This window comes from Labrus mixtus, chromosome 21 (assembly GCF_963584025.1).
Source record: "Labrus mixtus chromosome 21, fLabMix1.1, whole genome shotgun sequence".
Taxonomy (NCBI): Eukaryota; Metazoa; Chordata; class Actinopteri; order Labriformes; family Labridae; genus Labrus; species Labrus mixtus.
Window position 1 is genome coordinate 20,453,029 of NC_083632.1, and position 22,828 is coordinate 20,475,856.

Below are 22,828 nucleotides of genomic sequence, written 5' to 3' on the forward strand. Positions count from 1 at the left end.
CACTCCATTGCACAAATTCACACTCTGGTGGTGTCAAGCATAAACCATTTTTTTCTTCTGTTTTTAGATCCCGACCAGCTCCACTGGAGCAGCTGACAAGGTCAGGTTTCTTACTAAAGGGAGCATTGATGGTGTTAAAGAGACAGTAAAGCACCGATCATTCTCTTCCCCTTTTAGCTGTGATTGTTTTGGATTGATACTTTGAAAACAGGAAAGATTTTCTACATGTGAATAAATTGTTAAAAATCAAATTGTGTGTAACAGCAGGGTTAGTGGGGAACTATCTGCAGCAACTACTACCATATGCAATACATGACCCTCGGCCTCCATATTAAATCACAATCATATAATGATACATCAAATATCTGATTAACTGAAATAAAAACATTTGAACGTGCAGCATTAATGTATATATTCATTGCAATTTGGCGTTAGTTTCACCTCTTGTCATACTTCATCTCTTTACTTCTTTTCACAGCTGTCTGAAAATATCCTGCCGTCTTCTTCTTCTTCACCTACAACTGTATGCTTCTGTCATCTTCTATGGCCATTAACTTCTGTTCACATTACACTCATGTTTGACACAAGTGCCACCAGGGGGAGTTATAAAGTGGGGACACAGTGAGTCAAATTGAAATCTTTGCAGAGCACCCTTTTTTAATCAAAATATGAATATTTGGCACTTGTCGTGAATGAACGAGCCGGCTCTTTGTGAATGAACGATGTGAGCACTCTCGTTGTCTTTCTTTTTTAACTCTTTTTGTTGTTGTTATATAATGAAAAATAATAAAAGAATGGTATTTTCTCCAGACCCCTCAGCCACAGGCTCTGCCAGTGCTTTGTGGTATAACATTAATGCACCTTTTGTAATGTCAACACATTGGTTCATTTGGCTGATTTATTACAAACCAAAATGGCACAAAATGAAGAGTTTTTTGGAAGCTGAAAAAGTCGGCCCTTTTTCCCGAATGAGCTGAGCGAAATGATCCAGATCACTAAAAAGAGCTGTATTTCCAATCCTTATTTGGCACCAGCATTATATCTGTATCGAGTCAGTGTATATATATATATATATATATATATATGCTCACTTGACATATTGTTAGTAACATATTGTATATTTCATGCAACAGTACTACCCTTTGTTGTGATGAACTGTGTATTCCTGCCAGTTACCCGTTCACCGAGGATATTCATTCCTGTGAGGAGGTTACTCTACAAACCTGAATAGGAAGCAGAAACAAAAGTTTCACACAATAACAGAAAGTCCTCCATCTCTTCCTTTGTTATTTGAGTGACTGTTAGTCTGCTGTTCTGTCAATGTAAAGTCTGACAGGTAGGCTTAATTATAGAAGAAAGACGGGTGAAAACAACGCCCCACCATTTGTCTGGATATGTTTCAGACTACAGTCTCTCGCTCTGTCGTGAAGCCAGATGCACTGTCAGTGGAGGCTCTTATGTAACGAGCCCAATCCAAACACCCAAAGAAACGTTTGCTCCAAAAGTGGGCCAGTAAAATAATTACTCAGATGAGTAAAAAAGGAAAAGACATAAGTGAGGATGGAAAAGGAAGGAATAATTTAAGAGCAGGGGCTGCCAGCTTTGTTTGATATACATTCTAAATTATGAATAGATCCGAGTCTCTGCCATTCTCAGCTCCTTTACCTACACTGGGACTGAATTAAATTCACTTAAGACATTCCCCTCCTCTCTGCACACTTCTCCTCTCAGTGAACTCCAGGTTTAGTATCTTTAATTCTCCCGGTTTTAAACACAACAAACAAACCTGAACACACTGTGTAGGGCTTGTAAAAACTAAGACCCTCATTTGTCTTAGGCCAATGAATCTGATAAGATTTGTAGCTAGCAGGGTTTGCCGTGTGGACCGAGGAAGCTTCCACCAGAACACAACTCATCGTGTCCGTAACCATGGTGATGTAAAGTCGAGCTGTACAGAGCATTGATCGTTCCCTGAGCTGTCATCATTATCGTCCAAATAATCCCCCTTCCCTTAGGCGACGCTCGCCTGTAGCACCCTTCACACTCTCAATCTGACACTTCTCATCAGCATTGGAATATATTACTTGTTTTATTCAGTCCAGGTAAGACGTTATTATCAATACTAATCATCAAGCATTGATTTTCTGATCTATTCCATATTTAGGTGTGGATGTTGAGCTTCACATTGTGACCACGAGTTCCCCTTTTTCCTCCCCAGACACCCCGTTCAGAGAAGGTCAGGAACGAGACCTTAAGGCGGTCTTGAAGGGGACGGATCCCTCCATCCCGCTGGTGTTTGTCAGTGGGAACCATGACCTGGGAAACACCCCCACCCCAAGGACAGTGGAGCAGTACTGCAGTGCTTGGGGCGACGACTTTTTTAGCTTCTGGGTAAGCTGACATTGAAGACATTTAGGAGCAGTAGCAGCAGCAGGATAGCTGGTTATATTGGCTTTAGCATGGACAGCTAATCATGACCACATGAACACCTGCTAACAGGATACATGTTCACAAAAGAACAAGTCCAAGCCAAGAAAAAGCGCTTACTGCCAATTTCCGCATAGTCCGAGCACGTGGTCGGTCCCTGGAGCGTGCCAGCAGCACCACAACCCTTTGCTCAGTTTCAAATACGCTTCGAGTCTATCTTCGATGGAGCTTGCTGCAAGCACGCATCAAGTTGGACAGAATAGGTCGACCTGGACAGGAAGTCAGACAAGGAAACACAGAGAGCATCCTTTCAATATCAAAATAAAACACCGTAGAATATAAGTTGTTTGTATTTAAAAATCATGGAAATACTGCCATAAAGTTACTGTAAGCAACTCCCAAAAGACACACTCTATTAAAGAGAGCCCAATATGTACTGACTCTAATTCACCAGTATGTGTAAAGCTTCAGAAACACCAGGTCCTACATTACCATATAATGCAACTGAATCGTATATTTTCTCTAAAAAATATCCTTGTTAAATCCTTGATAAATACCCCATTTCTAGTTGGAAACATACGCTTAATGACAGAAATGTGAGAAAGCCCAGATGACATCATCATGACATCAAATCTCAGATTTGGAGAGCTTTTTCCAGAGCAAGTTACATAGCTTCCTTTGACTAGTGGAGTAGGACTAATCATAAAGAAGACCTACCTGACATTTTTTGCAATGTAATGTAGAGCCGCAGCTAAACAACGCAAAACATAATACAGGAAACTTCAAAATCAGACTCAAAATAAACTTTATCGTCACTATACCAAGCGACAATAAAATATACACCAACCTTGACATTCTTGCATAATTGTCAGGCCCGCAGAAATGTCTGGGCCCCTGAAAGGTCGAGTTAATGGGCCCCACTCAGGATATTATTAAGTATGCATATTTGATCAGTAGTGTTAGCGCTAGCCTCCTGGCTAACATTAGCGCCCTCTGGGCCTGCGTACATCCATAACATTACCAAAAAAAAAAAGGTGATGGTATTAGTATGAGTATTTAGGTGTGAAAAAAAATGTGGTCATTGTTCCTTTAATGTAGGATGCCCCATGCATTCATTGACCTCGGTGGGCCCTTCATATGTGACTGGGCCTCAGAAAGCTTTCCCCTTTATCCCCGCTTATGTGGACCCATGACATCGTCAAAATATATTTTACATGTTGGCCAGCTTGTGCACAAAGAATCTTTTTATTTATGTTTCTCCACCCATGAGCAAATCTTTTAAGGTCACTGACTCTGTTAAGTTATAGAATTTTTGATATTTCAGGGCCTAAGTTAAGCCTCAAGTCTATTTTCCTTGCTTGTGTACAATTTAGATTTAGTATCCAGTATTTGTACGATGTAATATAGTATGATTACTGTATATAGAAAGTGGCACAAACAATAAGCGTAGGAATATGAATGTAGAGAAGGTTGAGAATGCAAAATGAAATGACCCTTTTCACAACTATAAAGGTGTTGTAATTGTAATAAGGTATTGTTTCTTCATCCTCCTGTTGTCTCAGGTGGGCGGGGTCCTCTGCCTGGTTCTGAACTCCCAGCTGTTCTACGACGCCTCAGGCTGCCCTCAGCTGAAGGAGGCCCAGGAGACGTGGCTGGAGGAGCAGCTGAGCAGAGCCTCCTCCTCAACGGTAATACAAATGCATCAGTGACATAATCTGAAGTCATTGTGTGTCTGGACGTTTGGAATAACTGCTGCCGTTCCGCCGCCATTCAACAAAACAATTCAATTTAGTTTATTTTGTTTTGGAGAACTGCGCCTCACATCTATCTCCGTTTAGGAACCCAAACCTAAGCACGTCCTGGTGTTCCAGCACATTCCTCTGTACCTGAAGACACCTGATGAGGAGGACAACTACTTCAACCTGCAGAGAGAAGTCAGACAAACCCTGATAGAAAGGTTCAAGAAGGCAGGTAGGAAAACAAATGAACGACTGAGTATGACCTTTTTTACCCTCTGGTTGTTTTTGTGAGCAGGATTTTCTTTGGTGTTTTGCTCAAGGACACTTCAACACAGCAAAGAGAATGTCTCATCTTTTCTAAAAAAAAAACTAAGTCCTGTCATGTTAAACTTTATTAAGAAGTCACAAAAGACTTTAAAAGTAGGAAAACAGGGGGCGCTGGTGGCACAGTGGTTAGTGCGCGCCCCATGTATGGAGGCTGTAGTCCTCCTAGCAGGCGGCCCAGGTTCGAATCCCACCTGTGGCTCCTTTCCCGCATGTAATTCCCCAATCTCTCACTCCCTAATTTCCAACTCCATCACTGTCCTATCTCTCCATTAAAGGCACAAAAAGCCCCCCCCCCCAAAAAAACAGTAGGAAAACAGAGTCTTATATAAAGCCTATAATGTCATCAGTAAATTCTATATGGATGGATTTATTCTACTCTAACGATCTAAAGTATCTTATCTTAATACTTCTTAGCGGTTATTCGGTTTTAAAACCCATTCACCTCCAGCATGTCTTTCTAGAGCCCAGTTTACATCTCAGCCCCAGAGGATTAATATGCCATTAGCGGAGACCGCAGGAAGGAACTTCTGGCACTCGCACACAACACAGAGGCGTAATTCAATTAATGAATGCATTCACTCCCTATAAGAAGAAGTAATTACACAACCGCAATCCATTGCCGTCGGCTTATAGGAGTCTGACACGAGGGTATCCGACTTCTCACAAGGACAGTAACGTCTGCCAGAAATAACGCGTTGCACATTGCTCTGTACGGACTCTTCTGCACCAGCTGATTGACAGGACGGCTAATACAGACACGCGTCTTTTTTAAAATCATGCATCAAGGTGACTTGTTCGGTAGGGGGGGACGGTTTTAATTTCATTATCATACTATTCCAGCATGTGTTTAACCATGTTGGCCTGTTTTGGTCGGACGGTCGTCTTCTCTCATAATTGATTGCTCCTCTAAGCGAACACTGGTTAAAGATTTAAAGGGCATTCCGTACACGCTTGTAGGATCAGAGTGTGTGTGTGGAACATGCTCTACACAAGTGTCCTTTCTCATCCCCATGTCTTGTTCACACTTCTGTCTGCAATTATGAATTCAGACCTGCATACATGCACTGCGTATAGTTATTAATAACTGATAACATACATGCTCTTACTCTCCTGTAAAGCTGTGTTAGCTACATGACTTCCTCGTGTTGGTTTGCACATGCAACACATGTGGTGTGAGTACAATGAATGTCACTTCAGATTCTGCTGTGATTCAGTGCAGTGATTTATCTTCAAGCAGTCATATTTTGCTCATGCAGCCGCTCTGTCCGGTTCTGTCCCATCCATAACAATCGGGCTCCGGTAAAATGTCAAGCTCTCCCTCTCTCTTGTCTCTTGAATTTATCTGCACATCTCTGTCTCCCTACAGCTGAGATGGAGAATTTTAATTTTACTGAGAACTTTTTTGCCGTTTTGGCGTCCTTAAAAAAGATTCAAAGTCGTTCAGATCAATTGTTGGAAGTCTTTACTGTAAGTAGGGAAGAAAGTCTGAATTTATATTTGAACATTACAAAAAATTGCAGTAAAATTCCAAACAAGCTGTGTCATTTTCCGTGGCTCTTGAAAAGTCAGCTTTTATGAATAAAAACCTGAAAAACATCAAATCCAATGACTTGACAGAAAAGTCGGCGCTCGCACTGAATCGGAATCCTTCCCGTTATTGTTGAATAATCCAGCTTTTGTCTCTCAGTTTCTGTCTGTTCTCCTCTGATCCTCGAGTTTCTCTTTCATGCTCCTTCTCCCCGTCTCCCCTTCTCTCACTTGCAGTTTCCTCGGTGACTGATGCTGTAGCGTCTGTACCCTGAGTCTACTACAGTATGTCCTTGAGGCATGATTGTAGAATACACAAGCTGTGTTTACCACTGTGCTCTTTGTCACTTTATGGAAGAGTTGCTCCTAGCACCAGAAAAGCTGTTTTTTGATTTGAGCAGAGGAGTTGCTCTGTTTAGGAGAAAGGGCAGTCGGTGGGTAAGATGGTTGAGTCGCATCCCATTTTTTTCATTGTGAAATGTCATGGTAAATATTACATCGCCATGCCAGTTACATGTCGCCTGGTCTAGTATACGGATTGGCACAAAATGTGGTACAGACATTAACGCTTTCCTACGGTGGCTGGGAAGTGCAAAACAAAATGACGCAGATGTAAATCACTTTAACAAGCGCCGAGATAAATGAACAAGGGGTAGACCACTTTCACCAGTCCCCAAACAAATTCACAAACAACAGAATCTTGACGGAAAGGGAATGAACCAAATGGCGGAAGTTTTTTTTAGAAAATGTAAATGTGTTTTGTCTTTGGTAAAAGGGGTTTTGGGTTTTGAAATTTTTCTTTTATTGAATGTAAAAATGTTTTTCAAAATGTAAATGTGTCTAAAGCTTTGTAGAAGTGTTTCACACTCTCTGATTTTGTTTAGCACTTCCCAGTCACCTTAGTTTCCAGATAATGTTCTACTGCTGCTACTTTAAGGAAACCCTTAAAAATAACAATGCGTGCTGGAATTTGTTATGAGGAGTTTTTTACTGGTTTAAAAAAAAAAGAGAGATTGAAATAAAGCTATAAGATTGATTATTTCTGTCTAGTAATTTTCAAAGGCTGCCACCAGGTAGGTGTCAGACCCAGAGATCAGCTGCCCACAGCCTTGTCTTATAATTTTCCAAATAAAATGTTTTTATTCTGCACATTGACAAAAAAAAAGAAAGAATTGCATCAAAGATGTGTTTGTCTGTCTCTGTGTCTGTGCATTGAGCGGCTGTGTGTCCTCTCATCCGTGCTAAATAAGGTCTCCTCTGGAACCTTGGCTCTGGTAATCTTTTTTTTCTCTTCCCCCCCTCTTTGCGTTGAGTTATTCACGCATCATGTGCCTCCCATGTTGATCTGTGCTCACCGCTGCACCCTGTGATCCGAAGGCTCCAGATGTGCTCTTGTACTCCGGTGATCATTACTGTCATTACAGTAAAAGGGCAGCATCATTAGCCCCAGACACACACACACACACACACAGACAGACACACACACACACACACAGACAGACACACACACACACACACGCACACTCACATTTCCTCATTGGAGGACAGTAAAGCGTTGGAAAGGATGTAGCGTTCATGCCATTTTTCTTGTGAGATTTTCATTAAAGTGAACAGTTGACAAGGAAAAGTGTCTCTGTCTGTGCAGCCAGATATAGCATCATTTTTCCTCTAGACAAATGTAGCTTTACCAGACGTTTAAAACCGATATGTTAAATCGTAAAATAAAAAAATAAAGAAAGGAAATAAGCTTCAGGGTGTCTTATCAGAGGTACTTTATACTCTCTAGCTGTCTGTTTTGTTATCAATCGAACACTGACGTTTTTCAAAATACTCTTCAAGGATATCCCTCAAAGTTAGCCGCCTCAAAGTTCTTGTACACGTCCGTCTCTCAGCTTAGCTCACGGCCGTCTGGCAGCAACAAAGAGGTTCAAAATTGGATGGCTTTTTCTCGTTCCCCGTCACGTACCGGTAATTTCTACAGAAAAATGAAATTGAAATGGACTCGCTGGATGTTTCACAAATGTGTCTCTGGCGTCACATCACACCTCATGACACAAGGTGCTGTGTGTCTGAGATATACGTCCACTCTGAAGGTGTCTCTTTGTGGTGTCGGTCCACTCACAGCAGCTGAGGAGGGTGAGGGTGTTAGAGCTGCTGCTGCTGAGTTGCTGGGTTTGTGCACCCCCCCCGCCCCCGGGTATGATGGAAATAGAAAATATCGTCCCCTGCAGATGCAGAAATACATGTAATTGATTTTCCTTCACTGAGGTAGCCTATTATTTTTCATTTCTCCCCACACTTCTTCCTCATAGCATGCGGAGATGTTTGAGTAATTGTGCACTCGAGAATTGTTTATTTCAGACACTTTTTTTTTCAGCACGTGTTCGCATATAAATCACTTTTGCACTTTTTTTCTCCACACACGATGTATTCTACTGTAAATATCTATATGTTATCTCAGCCTCACAGCTGCACGCGGGGAAGGTGTGACACCAATTAGTCTTCCTGTGGCTCATCAGAGCGAGCGGCTCCTCCTTCGGGGGGAACCGTTGACTGCATTCCAGCTCGTATTAATGATGCTCTGTCGCTGCGTGACGACCCCCTTTAGGTCCGGTAAACTATCAGGCCATCCCTTTTATTTATTTATTTTTTTTTTTTTTAATTGCACAAGCAATTACTACAGTTTTTAATTCGACAGTGATTTGATTCGATTAAATCTTGGACTGTAATTGTCCGTTTGCTCTCTGTTTGGTATCATTTGTTTTCAAACCTGATTAGAAAAGAACATCTTTGACCACATAAAAAAAGATGGATTAATTGGTTTTCAAAATTTTATGATAACCAGCAAACAAATCGTCAAGACATATTTCTCTGAAGAACACTTTCCCCTCCAAACAAGTCGGTGTGTTTGGAATCACTTAGCCCTGAAGACCCCAGAGGAAGCACTTTACTCGTATTATGAGTCCCACTGTGCTACCTCATCACTGTCATACCCGTAATCATACTAAATCAAGATCTCTGTGGCTTTCCTACACCAATTTAGTGCCTCTCAGCCAGCGTTTATTTTCTTCAAGCAGAGGAAGGAACAACATGCAAAAGTCGTCAGTTGCACATTCAATGAGGATGTTGAATTTCAAGAGAACAGGGTTTGTTTGTTTGTTGTTTGTGGCTTTTTGTGCCTTTATTAGAGAGACAGGACAGTGGATAGAATCGGAAATCAGGGAGCGAGAGAGTAGGGGATGACATGCGGGAAAGGAGCCACATGTTGGATTCGAACCTGGGCCGCCCGCTTTGAGGACCACAGCCTCCATACATGGGGCGTGCACACTAACCACTGCCCCACCAGCACCCCGAGAACAGGGTTTTTACGCACATCTGGAATCTCTTCAGAGAACATTGGACTCCCCGCACTGGTGTCTTCTTTCCAAGAGGCGAGCGGAGGAGCAGAATCCCAGCAGTGCTCTCCTCTCCTCTCCTCTCCTCGTAGATGGTAGGACTGTAATTAGATTTCTATGCGCCCTTCTTCCTCCTCCTCCTTCGCCTCCTTCAAGGTTTATACCTCGCATTCAGCTTACCTTCAGCCCGTACAAACAAGGACAAATGAGAGCACACTCACATACAGACAGATACACACTTCCAAGCTGCCTCCAAACCCTGTTTAGATATCGAAAGAAAGAAAAAAAAAAACCCGAAAGTGTAGCTGAGAAAATTTATTGTAATTCCCAACAGCGCTGTCGGCTGTAGAGTTGTACATAAAGTAGCTCATTAGAGGAAGAGATAAGCTGTGTGCTGCTCTGCATAGCCGCTCTGTCTTTCTCTCCTCCGTCTCTCACTCTTTCTCTCTTTCTGCCACCGGTTGTCTTTATCAGCGAGGGTCCTTCTCTGTTCAAAAGCGAAGACACATTTATCACCCACTGGGGATTTGATAAGAGGCCACGGTTAAGCCTTTAACCCCATTGTTTTAATGATGAGGCAGAATACAGTTTTTTCTCTCTCTCTCTCTCTCTTGCTCTTTTTTTTTTCTTTGTTCCGCTCTGAAAGCAAAGGTGAGGGGTTAGTGGGGACCACTCTCCAGGCGTTTAGGAATAAAACAGGGGGCTGGTGTTGGTGTGATTCCAGGTACGGGTGTTAGGATATGATACCAAGAGGCTGGTGTGAGTAATAGATTCATGACTCTCGAGCCATATCGGAGCTCGAGAGTCACCGTGGTTTATAATGCTGTGAGGATGGATTTCTCAAACCTGGAAGGTTATCACTGCAGCGGGCATCTTATTTGTCTCGGCCACAATCAGCGAGTAAATAAAAGCAACCTTCCCTTCCCGAAACACAGCGTGATTTACTGGGAATGTCTATTTATTGGCCAATATAGTTCAGTGTAGTATACAGTTAGATTGCATTGAGTTGGCAGGTTTCATCAAATGTAGTTTTTTTCATATTTTTGTATCTTGGTATGAAGGCGGTGTTGTTTTGGAAAAGGTTTTAAAAAATCTTCAATATATTGACAGAACATATTGATTTGTAAAGTTTTTATTAAAACTGAAAACAGCAAACGTTTGAATAGCTTCTGTATTGGGGGAGCTTAGTGTAACTTCAAGTTGAAGGAAGTTTAATGTACAAGTGTGCTAAGAATTTTATAAAGCTTCACATAGGTCAAATCGTCATACGCACTTTTAAAAACCATGGCTCTATGGCCCATTTTCCACCAAGCCAGTTCCAGAGCTGGTGCGGAGCCAGTGCCTAAGCTAACACCAGTTGCTAACACACACACACACACACACACACACACACACACACACACACACACACACACACACACACACACACCCCCCCCCCCCCAGCGTAACACCGGTTTGTCAGCTGACTGGAGCCTTGAGCTCTGCGACGACAATGGGCGTGTTGGAAGGGATGGTGGAAGAGAACATCACTACTGCTACTGAAGTCCTCCTGAGTCATACAAATAAAGTTAAAGTCAAATATTACCCTTTAAATTGTATCAATCAATTGTATTTATATAGCGACATTTCATAACACATTTTATCTCAACATGCTTAACAAAACGAGCAGGTCCAGAGTCCAGACCTTACAAAGACCCAACATTAATCCACCATGAGGCAGAAACCTCGTGCAGAACCAGACTCATGTTGGAAAGCCAGAAAGAAGCGAGATGGATAGAGACAAACTGAGCAACAACAACAAACAATTTGAGTGGATTACAAGTGTGGAAATACTCAGTATGTACTGTACAAGTAGGCATATGCTTAAATTGTACTTATCTACTTTTCTCATCAGCGAATAGTCGTACAACTGTAATATAGCAACAGTCTATTTTACTATAGTCATTATTGGGGCTGGGTTTTGCCAAGAACCTCACAATTCAAATGGATTTGGATTCTTTGGGTCAAGATTTGATTTGATATTGATCAATATGCTTTGATGTTGATTCAATTATACTCATAGATGGCATAAATAGCCAGATAATTCATTACATTACCTTCTGAAATGCTTCACGTAATAATGGGTGCATTGGTTTAGAACAAACAGACTCCAAAATGTTGTTTACAGACGTTGTTTAGTCCAGTGGAGCCTCTGTACAGCGCAGATTTCAGTATGACGGCCCCCACAGGAGTGGGGCTTCATTACAACAGGAATAATAGATTTCAGGGTTTTCTGAATCGATACTGAATGAGGAAAACACTGTTTACCAAAGCATTGATGAATTGATTTTTTTACGCAGCCCTAGTCATTATTCACTCAACTGTAAGTTTGACTTGAGCTGATACAAGTTCCCAGGCTCCTTCAAAAGTCCCCACATTGTTTACTGTTCTGCCGTCAGCTCCACTCAGCTACCGCTCACCTCTGCCCTCCTCGCTTTCTCCCCTGCTACAGTTCAAGCAGTGCTCGGATGTGTTTGAATTTTATACTGTATCTACACTACAGTGTTTGTGTTAGAAGCTGCGAGTGCTGCCAAAACAGGGCTGACTTACGTTCAGCCCTTTGCTTGAACACCTCCAGTGTAGTCAGTGTCAAAGGACTGAAGCAGCTGCTGCTCTGCTCTCACACTGCTCATGCTACAACTCCTGATTAGAGACTGTTGAAATGTGGACAACGAATAACTAGATATATAATCACTCACCATGATACCTAGGTTTGACTAACTTAAAAAATAAGAAGTGTTAAAGACGTAAAATCTTGCTCCAACACCTCATGGAAAAAAAAAAAAGATGTAAACTAGTGAAAGCTGCAGCCGGACTGGATATTTAAGTAATCAGTATTACATGTTATTTATAATATATAGAACATTTGAATAATAATCTTAAAGCGCAGCATTTTTCAGCCGAGCTGAATATTCAAAATGAAATCCCTGTGAGGAATGTGAATGTCGGAGGACAAACGGACAAACGCTCTGCAACAACCTCCGAGATTTCCATCAGGAGAAACGGGCTGAATCTTCACAAACTGTCCTGTCCAAAACAACTGCAACAATGAAACACTGTACAGGAAAAACACTTGGGTATCACTTTAAATTAATGTCACAATATTCACCATTAACTTGTTGCTCATTAGCATGCTAATTAGCAGCACACTGGCTGCTTATTGGTCATTATTAAGTGCTTATTAATACCTTACTCTACATGACCATAATCTCTAGTTAATATAGGTCATTAACTAAGAGTGTGCCCTCAAAATTCTCCTAATTCCTGCTCATTAACGATATATGTACTGTATATGCATTTCTTCTGACATCTGCAAAAAAACCATTATTTTTTACGTATAGTTTTTTGTTTAAGTATTTGTGGTACTTTGCCCCTTTTTGAAACTTGTTTTGTTTCTGAATTTGCCAGAATCAAAAAGCTAAAACACTGTATTTAAAGGCTTTATATGCAATTTTTTGATCCAGCAGATGTCGCCCTTGAGCACCAGCATGAAACCAAAACAACTCGCGGTGCATTGTTGTGTTAGCATGCTAATGCTAGCGATCTTTATTATGCTCGTATCTTCACACTGCATGTAAATTTACCTGAAATGAGCGTGATCTAGAAACACAGTTAAGCAGTGAGTACAGTATGTTATTCTTCTTTTCTCTAGTCCCTCAATTAAACAACTTTTATACACGAGGGGAGGAGTCAGCCGGCCGTCCTAACGAAGTAAACAAACTGAAGATAGGACTCTGAAAACTCTGAAAACATCACAGACAGTGGGACTCAGGTGTTACACCCATTGTAGACAGTCATGACTCACAGAGTTATTTTCAGAGGATATACTTGATTTATATTATATTTAAGTGTGAAAAATCACATAGAAAGCCTTTAAAGCTCCCAGAAACTTTAATTGCAAAAGCTACGTTTCGATCTCACTGATCTTCTTCTAGGCATTATGAACCCACAATGTATTTATCTCAATGAAAATCTTTACTGCCGTTGCGGTGTGTTTACCCCTCATCAGCAACCTTAATGTAAAAAACATCATAGAAGATTTTCATTAAATTATGCATTCAAGGATTTCAGATCAAAAAGGAGTATCAACTCCTCTGAAGATCTTCTCAGGTTTGGGGCCCAGGGTTTTCCTGCTCCCCTCTCCACAATACCTCTGTGCGTTTGTTAGATAATAACAGGTCCAAGGCCGGTGATACTTTGAGGAACGTTCAGATCATAGATTGCTGAATGCAGGATGATTAGGTACCATGTTGGGTTCCCAAAAGCCCAACAGGCATGTACGCTCTCTGAGGGATAGATGACACGCTGACTATACTTTCATTCCCAGCTCCCTTTGTGGTTGTGTGCATACATGTGCGTTTGATGTGTGTGTTTGTGACTGGAGGACACGGGGAGGGGATGCTGCGCGGTGACTGATGGCTGAGAGTGATTTATGGGGAGCCGGGGCTGCAAAGATGTCTCACCACGCTACATCATTTTCTCTCCCTCTGTCATGCAAATTGTCAACAGCCAATCTTTTCATGATAAATTATTACCCAGACCTGCACTTAAATGACAATCGCCTTTCAGTACATAGCACACACACATTGCATGTTCACTCCTACGCAGGTCTCACAGATGTGTAGATGACAGCTCTTGTTCAGAGCCGCTTTGAGAGTTTTGGTCAATGAGTGAAACCGAGGAAAAAGGGGCGAACAGCCTGAAGGGAAATGGCTTCTCCTAGAGGTGATCACTGATAGGAGGAGGTTTTAAATCGCAAGATAGGAACTTAGCTGCGCAATTAGCAAATCCAATCAGTGACCGTGAGATGAAAGGAAAATGATGGAGGGCGGGAAGGTAAAGAAGGAGAGGGCGACTGAAAGGAAAAGGCATCAAACGTGTTGAGAGGTGGACGGATGTTTCTTCACTTCCTTGAATCCCTTGATGTGCGGTCCACATCAGTCCAAACTATTAGCATTTAAATAGCAAAGCAAATTTTTCAAAAGCATCCACCAATTAAGACGAATTGAGCGACTACAGAATAAAAGACTGGTGATATAAAGAAAATGCAGTTGCATATTCTAAGCCCCCCCCCCCCCCCCCCCCCCCCTTTCGGTGCATTTCCATCCCAAATTCAATTTGACTGTGGGTAATTTTCCGCCGTTAGCAGTCAATATGTTTTCATCATTCTGACTGCTTACTCTGTGTATTTTTCTGAGCACTCCTCCAACACCCACCTTCACCGCTTCCCACAATCCACCACCTCTCCCACGTCCTCCCTATTCCCCTCACAGCCCCCCCCCTGACTCTGTCTGTCAAAGCAAAGGCCAGTTTCCCCAGAAGGGAGTCTTTATCACAAAGAAAAGCACAAAAGAACCAGCACTGTTTCAAGGCTGACAGGTAAATGGGATTTCCACAGAGACAAGACGTGGAATTATCAGCACAGAGAGAAAGAGAGAGAGAGTGAGTGAGCGTGTGTTTTTTTTAGCAAGGGCACCCACTCAGCAAGAAAAAAGGGAAACGGAAGAATCCAGTAAAGCACCGCACAAAGAGACAAAAGCTTCAGGAAATTGGACATTCTTATTGAATGTGAAACTGCTACCCAACTCTCTTTGAACACGTACTGTACCGGACCTCCAGTCAGGGTGAAGCACAGTGGGTAAAGCAGGATATATATTAAACCATATGTTCATCATCTGTGTGGCTGAACGGGTTTGGCATGATTTCAAAATAAAATAAAAAATTACTAGTCTTTAGATTTTCCCAAAGATCAGAGCCCTGAAGCAATGCAGCAGTTGTGTTTAAGGTCCCACCAGGCGAAATGCACTGATTGTTCTGAGAAGCACTCTGGAGAACAATGCACAAGGATGGAGTGCTTTGATTAGAGTGTAGAGTCAAAAAAACATGTCGTATTTCTTCATTGTCAAATCAAGGCTATTTTCGACAGCAGTTGTTCTACGTGTACCTTTCTTTTTCCTGGTTGAAGGGAGGCACATGAGGTTAAACCAACCTGCTGCACCGCTTCATGATGAAGATTGTCCATGGATTCCTTCCCAACAATTACTGACGCAGAATTTTAAAGAAAGACTATAGGACAAAGGTTTGCAGTTCAAATCCAACTTATCCTGGGTTGAACAAAAGTAATTTTTTCCCAACTCAATGACCATCATTGATGGCTTACAGCAAAAAAAAATCCCAAATCTTTAGTGTACCTACTTGTCAGAAGGCTAACATGAGGTTTATAAGCTCGATCAAACAGACAACTTGAGCAACTGTTGCCATCTGACGTAGGTTATAAACACTTGGAAAAGTTGCCTTAAATGATGCAGAAGCGGAACGGCTCTCAGGATGCCTATCTCAGCCAACCAGGTGGTTTCTCCATTTTTGATCTGGACTGAAATTAATCCACCGCCTTATGATGGATTCCCATGAAAATTGGTACTCAGTCGATCACATTTACAGGAACCTTTCAGCGCTGTAACGTAATCAGCCTTTAAATACGCACTCCGAGGGATGCAGCCCTTCAGTTGGGACATGGGCCAATTTCAGACCAAATTTCTGCAATTCTTACGTGTAAATTAGCAAATGTTTACATGCTAACATACAAAACTAAAATGATACACAACATGCATGACAAACACCGGCATGTCAAATTAGCTTTGTGGCACATTACCCATGGAGTAAATGATCAAAGCCCGACACCTCATTGATCAAGTTGAACCATAGTAAGAACCTGGGCAGTCTCAGTAACCTCTTTTTGAAGTGCATACAGTATCAGCTGAAGGGCCTTACAGTATACTCTGTATACCACCTGAGTGGTGTTTGACCTGCATTTCAACCAGGTAAATCAATACTTTCAGTATATTCCAAAGGCTTTGAAACAATGCCAAGGTTCTCAGGGGTTTGGATTTTTTTTCTTTTTGAATATATATATATTTTTTATTCACATACAGGCAATCTCAGCCTCCACACCTCACTTTGAAAAAGAAAATTCTTTCCTGCGTTCAACTTCTGGAAGACAATTTCAGAGGTCAGCTTCATCTTCTGACTGCACTGGAAAGGGGACAGCTTTCTTTTTGCTTTTATATGCTTTTTTTTCTTCAATAGTTTATCTTTTATTCATGCACACAATCTTTGAAGATGGAAAATGCTTTTCTTTCTCAGACAGGCCGTCATTTCTTTTAGAAAGTGTTTTTTTTTTGGGGGGGGGGGGGGGGGGGGGGGGGTTAGCAGACAGGGAGGAGCGGTTTGACTTCTAAAGGCTACGTAATGATGCCACTCTGAAAGGGACGTTTTCAAATGAATTCAGGTCAAGGTGTTATCTCTGGGCCTTTGCTAAATTGTTTCTGAGAAATCAGTTTTAGAGCCAGTAGGATAGGCCAGTAGACCGAGCAGATTCATTTCCATGACAGAAAAAAATGTCCGTTTGTTCAGTCTACTTCAAATCTCAGCCATGCTAAAGACCTTGAAAGAAAACCTTTCGTGACTCGTGAAGAGGAGCCAATTTATCCTGATAGACATTAAACAGGTTAGCAAAGTGCAGCTCTCTCAGGGGCTCTGAGCCTTACAGAAGGAAACTAGGCGGTGATAGAGCACCGAATAGAACAATTTATTCTGCTATTGAATAGTAGCATTGGATAAAAAAGCCCTTTCTGATGAGTGTATATATTTTCAAAAACACATTAAGATACCAGTCAAGTGCAGATTCAAGCAAATACAAATCAAGATAGGAACACTTACTCACTCAGAAAACTTTCCTGTACTCAAACATGTACTGGAAAAAAGACAAGCAACAAGATTGGAGATACTACACAACCGGAAGCTTCTCCTTCACCACAAAATAGACTATAAGGGATACATTTAGGAAGCAGTAACCTTGTGTAGCTCTTACATTGTAGCAATTGATTTCTACCATGGAGAGCTTACAACCAGGATGGATGGTAGCAATGCATATCCAAAATATTTAAAAGAACAAGATGGCAGCAACCAAAATGCCATTCAATAAAAGTCCAAGAACCAATAAGAGACATCACAACAGCTGTGTCGACTTTTAATTTAGTCTACTACTACTATACCTTTATTCTCAAATGATCACAGAAGGGCTCTTTGTGACGTTGTTACTTCATATTTAAAGCTATGACAAATAGCACCAGTCTTGTATATGCATGACAAATATGTCACATACATAGGAGAAGCTCACTGCTGGTGTCATGTGCTGAAGATGTGGGAAATGGATCATGAGACACATGGCGACAAAACTCAGACACACTGGGACATATATATATATATTTATATGCACACTTACACTCCCACATACTTTATTTAGCCGCATGATTAATCGCATCGAGTTTTAGAAGCAGATCAGAAAAAAAAAATCCATCTTAAAAACAGGTTGTTGTTTTTTTGCTGCTGATTTTACTCATCATTACTATTACAGTAGTAATTCCTGTCTATCACGTCCTTACTATTACTGTCTTGGTGTCTTCCTCCCACCACCTAATTTCTCTGGGGTGACAGAGTCACAGCCCTCATGTGGATAATGTAACAAATCCAACATTTCCACAATCAGCGTGGCTAAATGAGTCATCAGGTGATCCCATCAAACATTTTCACTGCTTCACACTTCTGCTGCCGCTCGGCTTTGTTTTCGTTTGCAGAGTCTGAGTAATTGTAGATGTGTGGAGCTGTGTGAACCCTCGTAGGATAGATAAAAGCACTTGCGTGTCTTGCAGCAGGGACAAAAGACACCACAGATCCCACACTCAGCAGACTAATGATCATTTGCTTTTGCCTCGAGGCATTGAGGACATTTGCGACCCTCTGTATTAAAAACACCAAGCACATGAAGGCTAACACACATGTTGACACAAGGGATGTGTGCAATTAGTCGATGAAACAAGTGAAGGTCGTCAAGCTCGGTAGTTGGCATCTAATGAATATTTTTATTAATGTAGGCCGCACAATGCCACTTAAATGTTGCGTCCAAGCTGTAACACAACAACCCGCCACTAGCCGGTGCTGTAGCTCATGTTAACAGAGCTGCTCTCCTCACCTTACTGCCGGGATGCAAACCAGCACAGTGGATGGATGGCATCTCATGGGAGCAGCAATATTTGGGGCTAGAAAATGGAGATAAAGTTGTATGTAGGCCGCCATGGAAGGTTAAACTGGCGTGTTACGACACGACTGGAGCAATGCGTTACCGATTTGACATACGTTGATCCCGCTTGATCTAAAAAAAAAATAGCACAGCTCATCCCAGCAATACCAAGATATACAGAGCTGAGCCTGACCAGCTATGCAGTCACCATGAGCAATGGCAGGGTTAAACAAGGAGCCAATATTCCAGTGCCACACACACACACACACACACACACACACACACACACACACACACACACACACACACACACACACACACAAACACATGAAATGTGTGGTTAATAATAATAATACAGCTGCAGGTCCACCCACAAATCTCACACGGAGCTATTGCCCCAGGTCTTAATTATAATTGGAGTGAATTGAGTCATACACACACACAGGCATTACTTGTCAAGTGAATGCAACCAGTGTCCACCCGCAAGCCTGAATATGAATTATATTTAAGTCATATTTGTATTCTGGGGCTGTTTGACTGTGTAAAAGGAAGGACAGGAAAAACAGTGGTTTGACAGCTATCAGCTGTGGATACACACATTTTCAAAACAGATCCTTTTTGTCTTTGTTGTGCAGATGCTACTTTGTCTTTCTCGTACACACACTGCATTATATACTTTTCATTCTTTAGCTCAGAGTATATCAAGAAATTTTGTATCTTGCAGCTGGATTTACCTGGAGGGAAAAACTGATTCTGTTTTCCAATCGACACGATCCCCTGTCGACACGTGTATGCAACTTTGAAAATGCAGGCTCATGCAGAGTTAAATCTTTGAATAAAATTGTTTTTTATACATTATATTAATACAATTCCTTTGCCTTAACCATGTCCTTTTATATTACTCACCACTACTACTACTGAATTAAATGTCCTCATAAAGCGTAACATCTCTTACAACCAACTCTTACAAACATTACACTGGTTATTCAGAGGCTAACCTTCAAACTGTGAAACATGCCCATTGGCCATTTGAAGATTTCAGTCATATCAGCTGTAGTTACACAGCATCACGGCCGCGGTGCAGGGTCAAAGCCTCGCTGCTCCATTAATGATGGTGTGTAATCGAATATTAATGTAAATTGCGCCTCGTCTAATGTGAGTGTCCCTGGATTTCAAAATGTGCAACAAGTGGAAGGCCTCCAAGGTTTATAATCCCTTCGTTTCACCATTTTCTTTATTTTTTCTGTTTTCGCTTGGTTATCTTTACTTTTTTCCATTTTTGTGATGCGCAGTGCATTCTGGGTGATGACTCTGTTTGGAGTGTGTCTCTGACGGATCTCCTTTTAAGGGGCCAAGTAGCCCTGACACTTCACCCAACCCCTCCGCTGCAACAAGAATCGGGACAAGGGCTAAGTGGTAGGGGTAAGGGGTGAAATGGGACTGAGCCTTGGTGTGTGTTAACATAAACACTTAAAAATCTTGATACCTGTTCATAGCAATGTCCTAGTTTATATTCAGCTAAGGATTTGTTTTGTTCCATCATTTGATGCTTGGATCTCTGTAGGTTCTTCATCGATGTAAACTCAACACTCAAACACCTCTATCACTTCCTCAGGGGTGACGGCGGTCTTCTCCGGCCATTGTCACCGAAACGCTGGAGGCTGTCACGGCGGCCTGGACATGGTGGTGAGCTCGGCCATCGGCTGCCAGCTGGGTGAAGACACCCACGGCGTCAGGGTGGTGGTGGTGACTGAAGACAGAGTCATCCATCGCTACTACCGGCTGCAGCAGCTGAAGGAGCGAGGGATGGATCACGACCTCACCGAGCTCCTGCAGGCCTAAGGGCTGAATGAAGGAACATCAGGAACACTTTGCTTTTTGTGTTTGTTGTTTTGTTTTGGTTCTGAAGTCTCAATGCCCTGCTCTGAGAAGCAAAAACAAGGTGTGTAGGGAAAGATTGGACAACTTGAGACAGAAGGTTTATGTTCTACCGGGACCTTGGTCTCATCAATAGCTTTGTAATTAAACAACAGTTTAATCTAAAACATATCTAACATGTTGTCATACCAACCTCTTCAAATATGCATCCAAGATCAGAATAATCCAGCGCACACTGGGATTACTGGGCACCCAACAATCTAATATGTAGCTTGGTCAGTGGCCCTCAGCTTCAAATACGACTATCTTGTTATCACTCTGCCTACATGGACAAGACTCTGTAGTCAAAGTAGCAATAATAAATATACAACAACTGGTTAGACTTCCACAATAAAGCTATCAAGTTAGCGATAACAGATAATTAACATTTGGTCAGGTTTTCAAAATACAGCTTGCTGTGTAAGGTTTAGGCAAAAAGGTCATACTTCTACTAACATATGCTCACTAGTTATATAATTAATATCTCTTTCGAACTAACCCACTGTAAAGCGAGTGATGAATGTGCTTAATTTCTATTTTAGCTAGGTTATATGAGACGCAGTCTAATTTTGGGTTCTCCCAAAAAAAAAGGTTTAAACTGTCTTCCTGTGTTCCAAAGTTCACAGCGTGCAGTTTCTGTTCAGCTGTGTAGCTCTTTCTAGTGCAGTCTGTCTTCACCATGTGGAGTTTGCAATCCCTGCAAGCTACTGGTTAAGGAAGTTCAGCTCTCTGCCTATGGAAACATTGAGAGTTGTCAATTACGAACACACAGCTCGAGACCAATTGGCCTGAAGTCATGCTGCCCACCTCCGCTGATCATTTTATATGAAGAGTCTTTTCAATCAAACCAGTACTCCACAAGGGTTATGTACTCTTCAAAAGCGTCGCTGGCAGCCTGGTCCGTGTCGGTATGTATCCCAGCGCATTTCGAAAAGTGAAGCAGCTTCTTGCAATACACTATAACTGGCAGGGAATTTGAAATCCAGTCAGGTGGCGCGATGCTCGCAGTCAATACGGGGCATGTGTCAGCATGTGATATTGGTATATTGGTTGCACAGGTATATAAGTTTAAGGCCACTTTTAGATGAAAATAAAGGTCTTAAAAGTAGAGCCCGACCGATTAATCGGCCATCGGAAAATATCGGCCGATATTAGGGTATCAAGTGACTATCGGCATCGACTACTTATATCACAGATATGAGCCGGTATTACTTGATTTATTCACCTCATTTTTCTCCTCCTAATATTGATATCGATATCAACCCTAAAAATCCCATATCGGTCAGGCCCTAATTAAAAGTGTGTCTTACAGGATAGAAAATTTGTTTTTATATTAGAATCAAACCCTTGTCTACTGGATGTTTAATTCATATATTCCCCCTATCACCACTCCAAGCAGACCGTTGGTTACTCCACATTAGCTGACTACAACAGCAGATCAAGCAATAAGCAAGAGTCCGAAAATAATGCTCCCTACAGTGTCAATCGTATTACTGACCAAGCTGCTGTATTTGACCACTTGAAATGAGAACGACCGGAACATTCTGAGTATTCATTCAAGTGTAGATAAAAAATGTACTGTATGTATGAATATAGGTAGAGAAAAGTAGTGGAGTTATAAACAAAGAGAAGATGCCATTTCTTTCCAACATTATCAGACGAGCAGAATGTTGACGGGAAATTAAAAGAAAGAAGTTTGTTATCTCTCTCTTCTGAATGTTTCCTTCTTCCAAATGCATTTCTGGAGGAACAGTTTCTTTAAACTCTATGAAAAAAAAACACAAAGGGCATTGAATGTGTGCTAACTTTAGTGGTTCTTTTGTGAGGAACTTTATCACTTCCTGTATCACATTGTTAAGTAGACCAACTTCAAGTCAATACACTTTTATAGAATTAGATGTCAGAGTCACTTTAAAAGTATTCAAACTAATTAAAGGAATATTGCAACTTTAATATTGAAACCTTATTGAAAACAGCTACTGGAGGTGGTCTGATGCCTGTTTTAAATTAATTTATATTAAAAGACTTTTGGACCGTAAGTTGAAACTAAGTATTCAAAATGTTAAATAGACACAGTCCACTGCTGGTGATCCTTCTCTTACCTTGTAGGTATATTAAAAGATGGTGTTTCTCTCGAATCATCCAAACATATCCAGAAGTTGTAGCTACTTGTAGTGTGTTTTCTGTTGCCGTTGTCTAATTCCTTGGTAGCCATCCTATGCAAACTATTCATATTATGTTGTATGTGTTTTTTCATGGATGTGGTACATTGCTTTCCTGCCCTGGTAGATGGTGACCTTTCTGATGACCTCTGATCAGACTCTTATCTCTCTGTCTGAAGCCCCCCCCCCCTCTGCTGTGAAGGCAACAGATGAATA

The 22,828-nt window shown here is 41.5% G+C and overlaps 1 protein-coding gene across 1 annotated transcript in view; it reads left to right on the top strand.

The window, feature by feature from the left end:
* Positions 1-22,156, top strand: part of cpped1 (calcineurin-like phosphoesterase domain containing 1) — a 36,133-nt gene extending 13,977 nt beyond the window's left edge. The window contains exons 3-6 of the mRNA XM_061027645.1: positions 2,219-2,391; positions 3,990-4,115; positions 4,266-4,398; positions 20,149-22,156. Of these exons, the coding sequence (XP_060883628.1) occupies positions 2,219-2,391; positions 3,990-4,115; positions 4,266-4,398; positions 20,149-20,375 (659 nt within the window). The 3' untranslated portion in view covers positions 20,376-22,156. The remainder of the gene's footprint in view (positions 1-2,218; positions 2,392-3,989; positions 4,116-4,265; positions 4,399-20,148) is intronic.
* Positions 22,157-22,828: the final 672 nt, after the last annotated feature.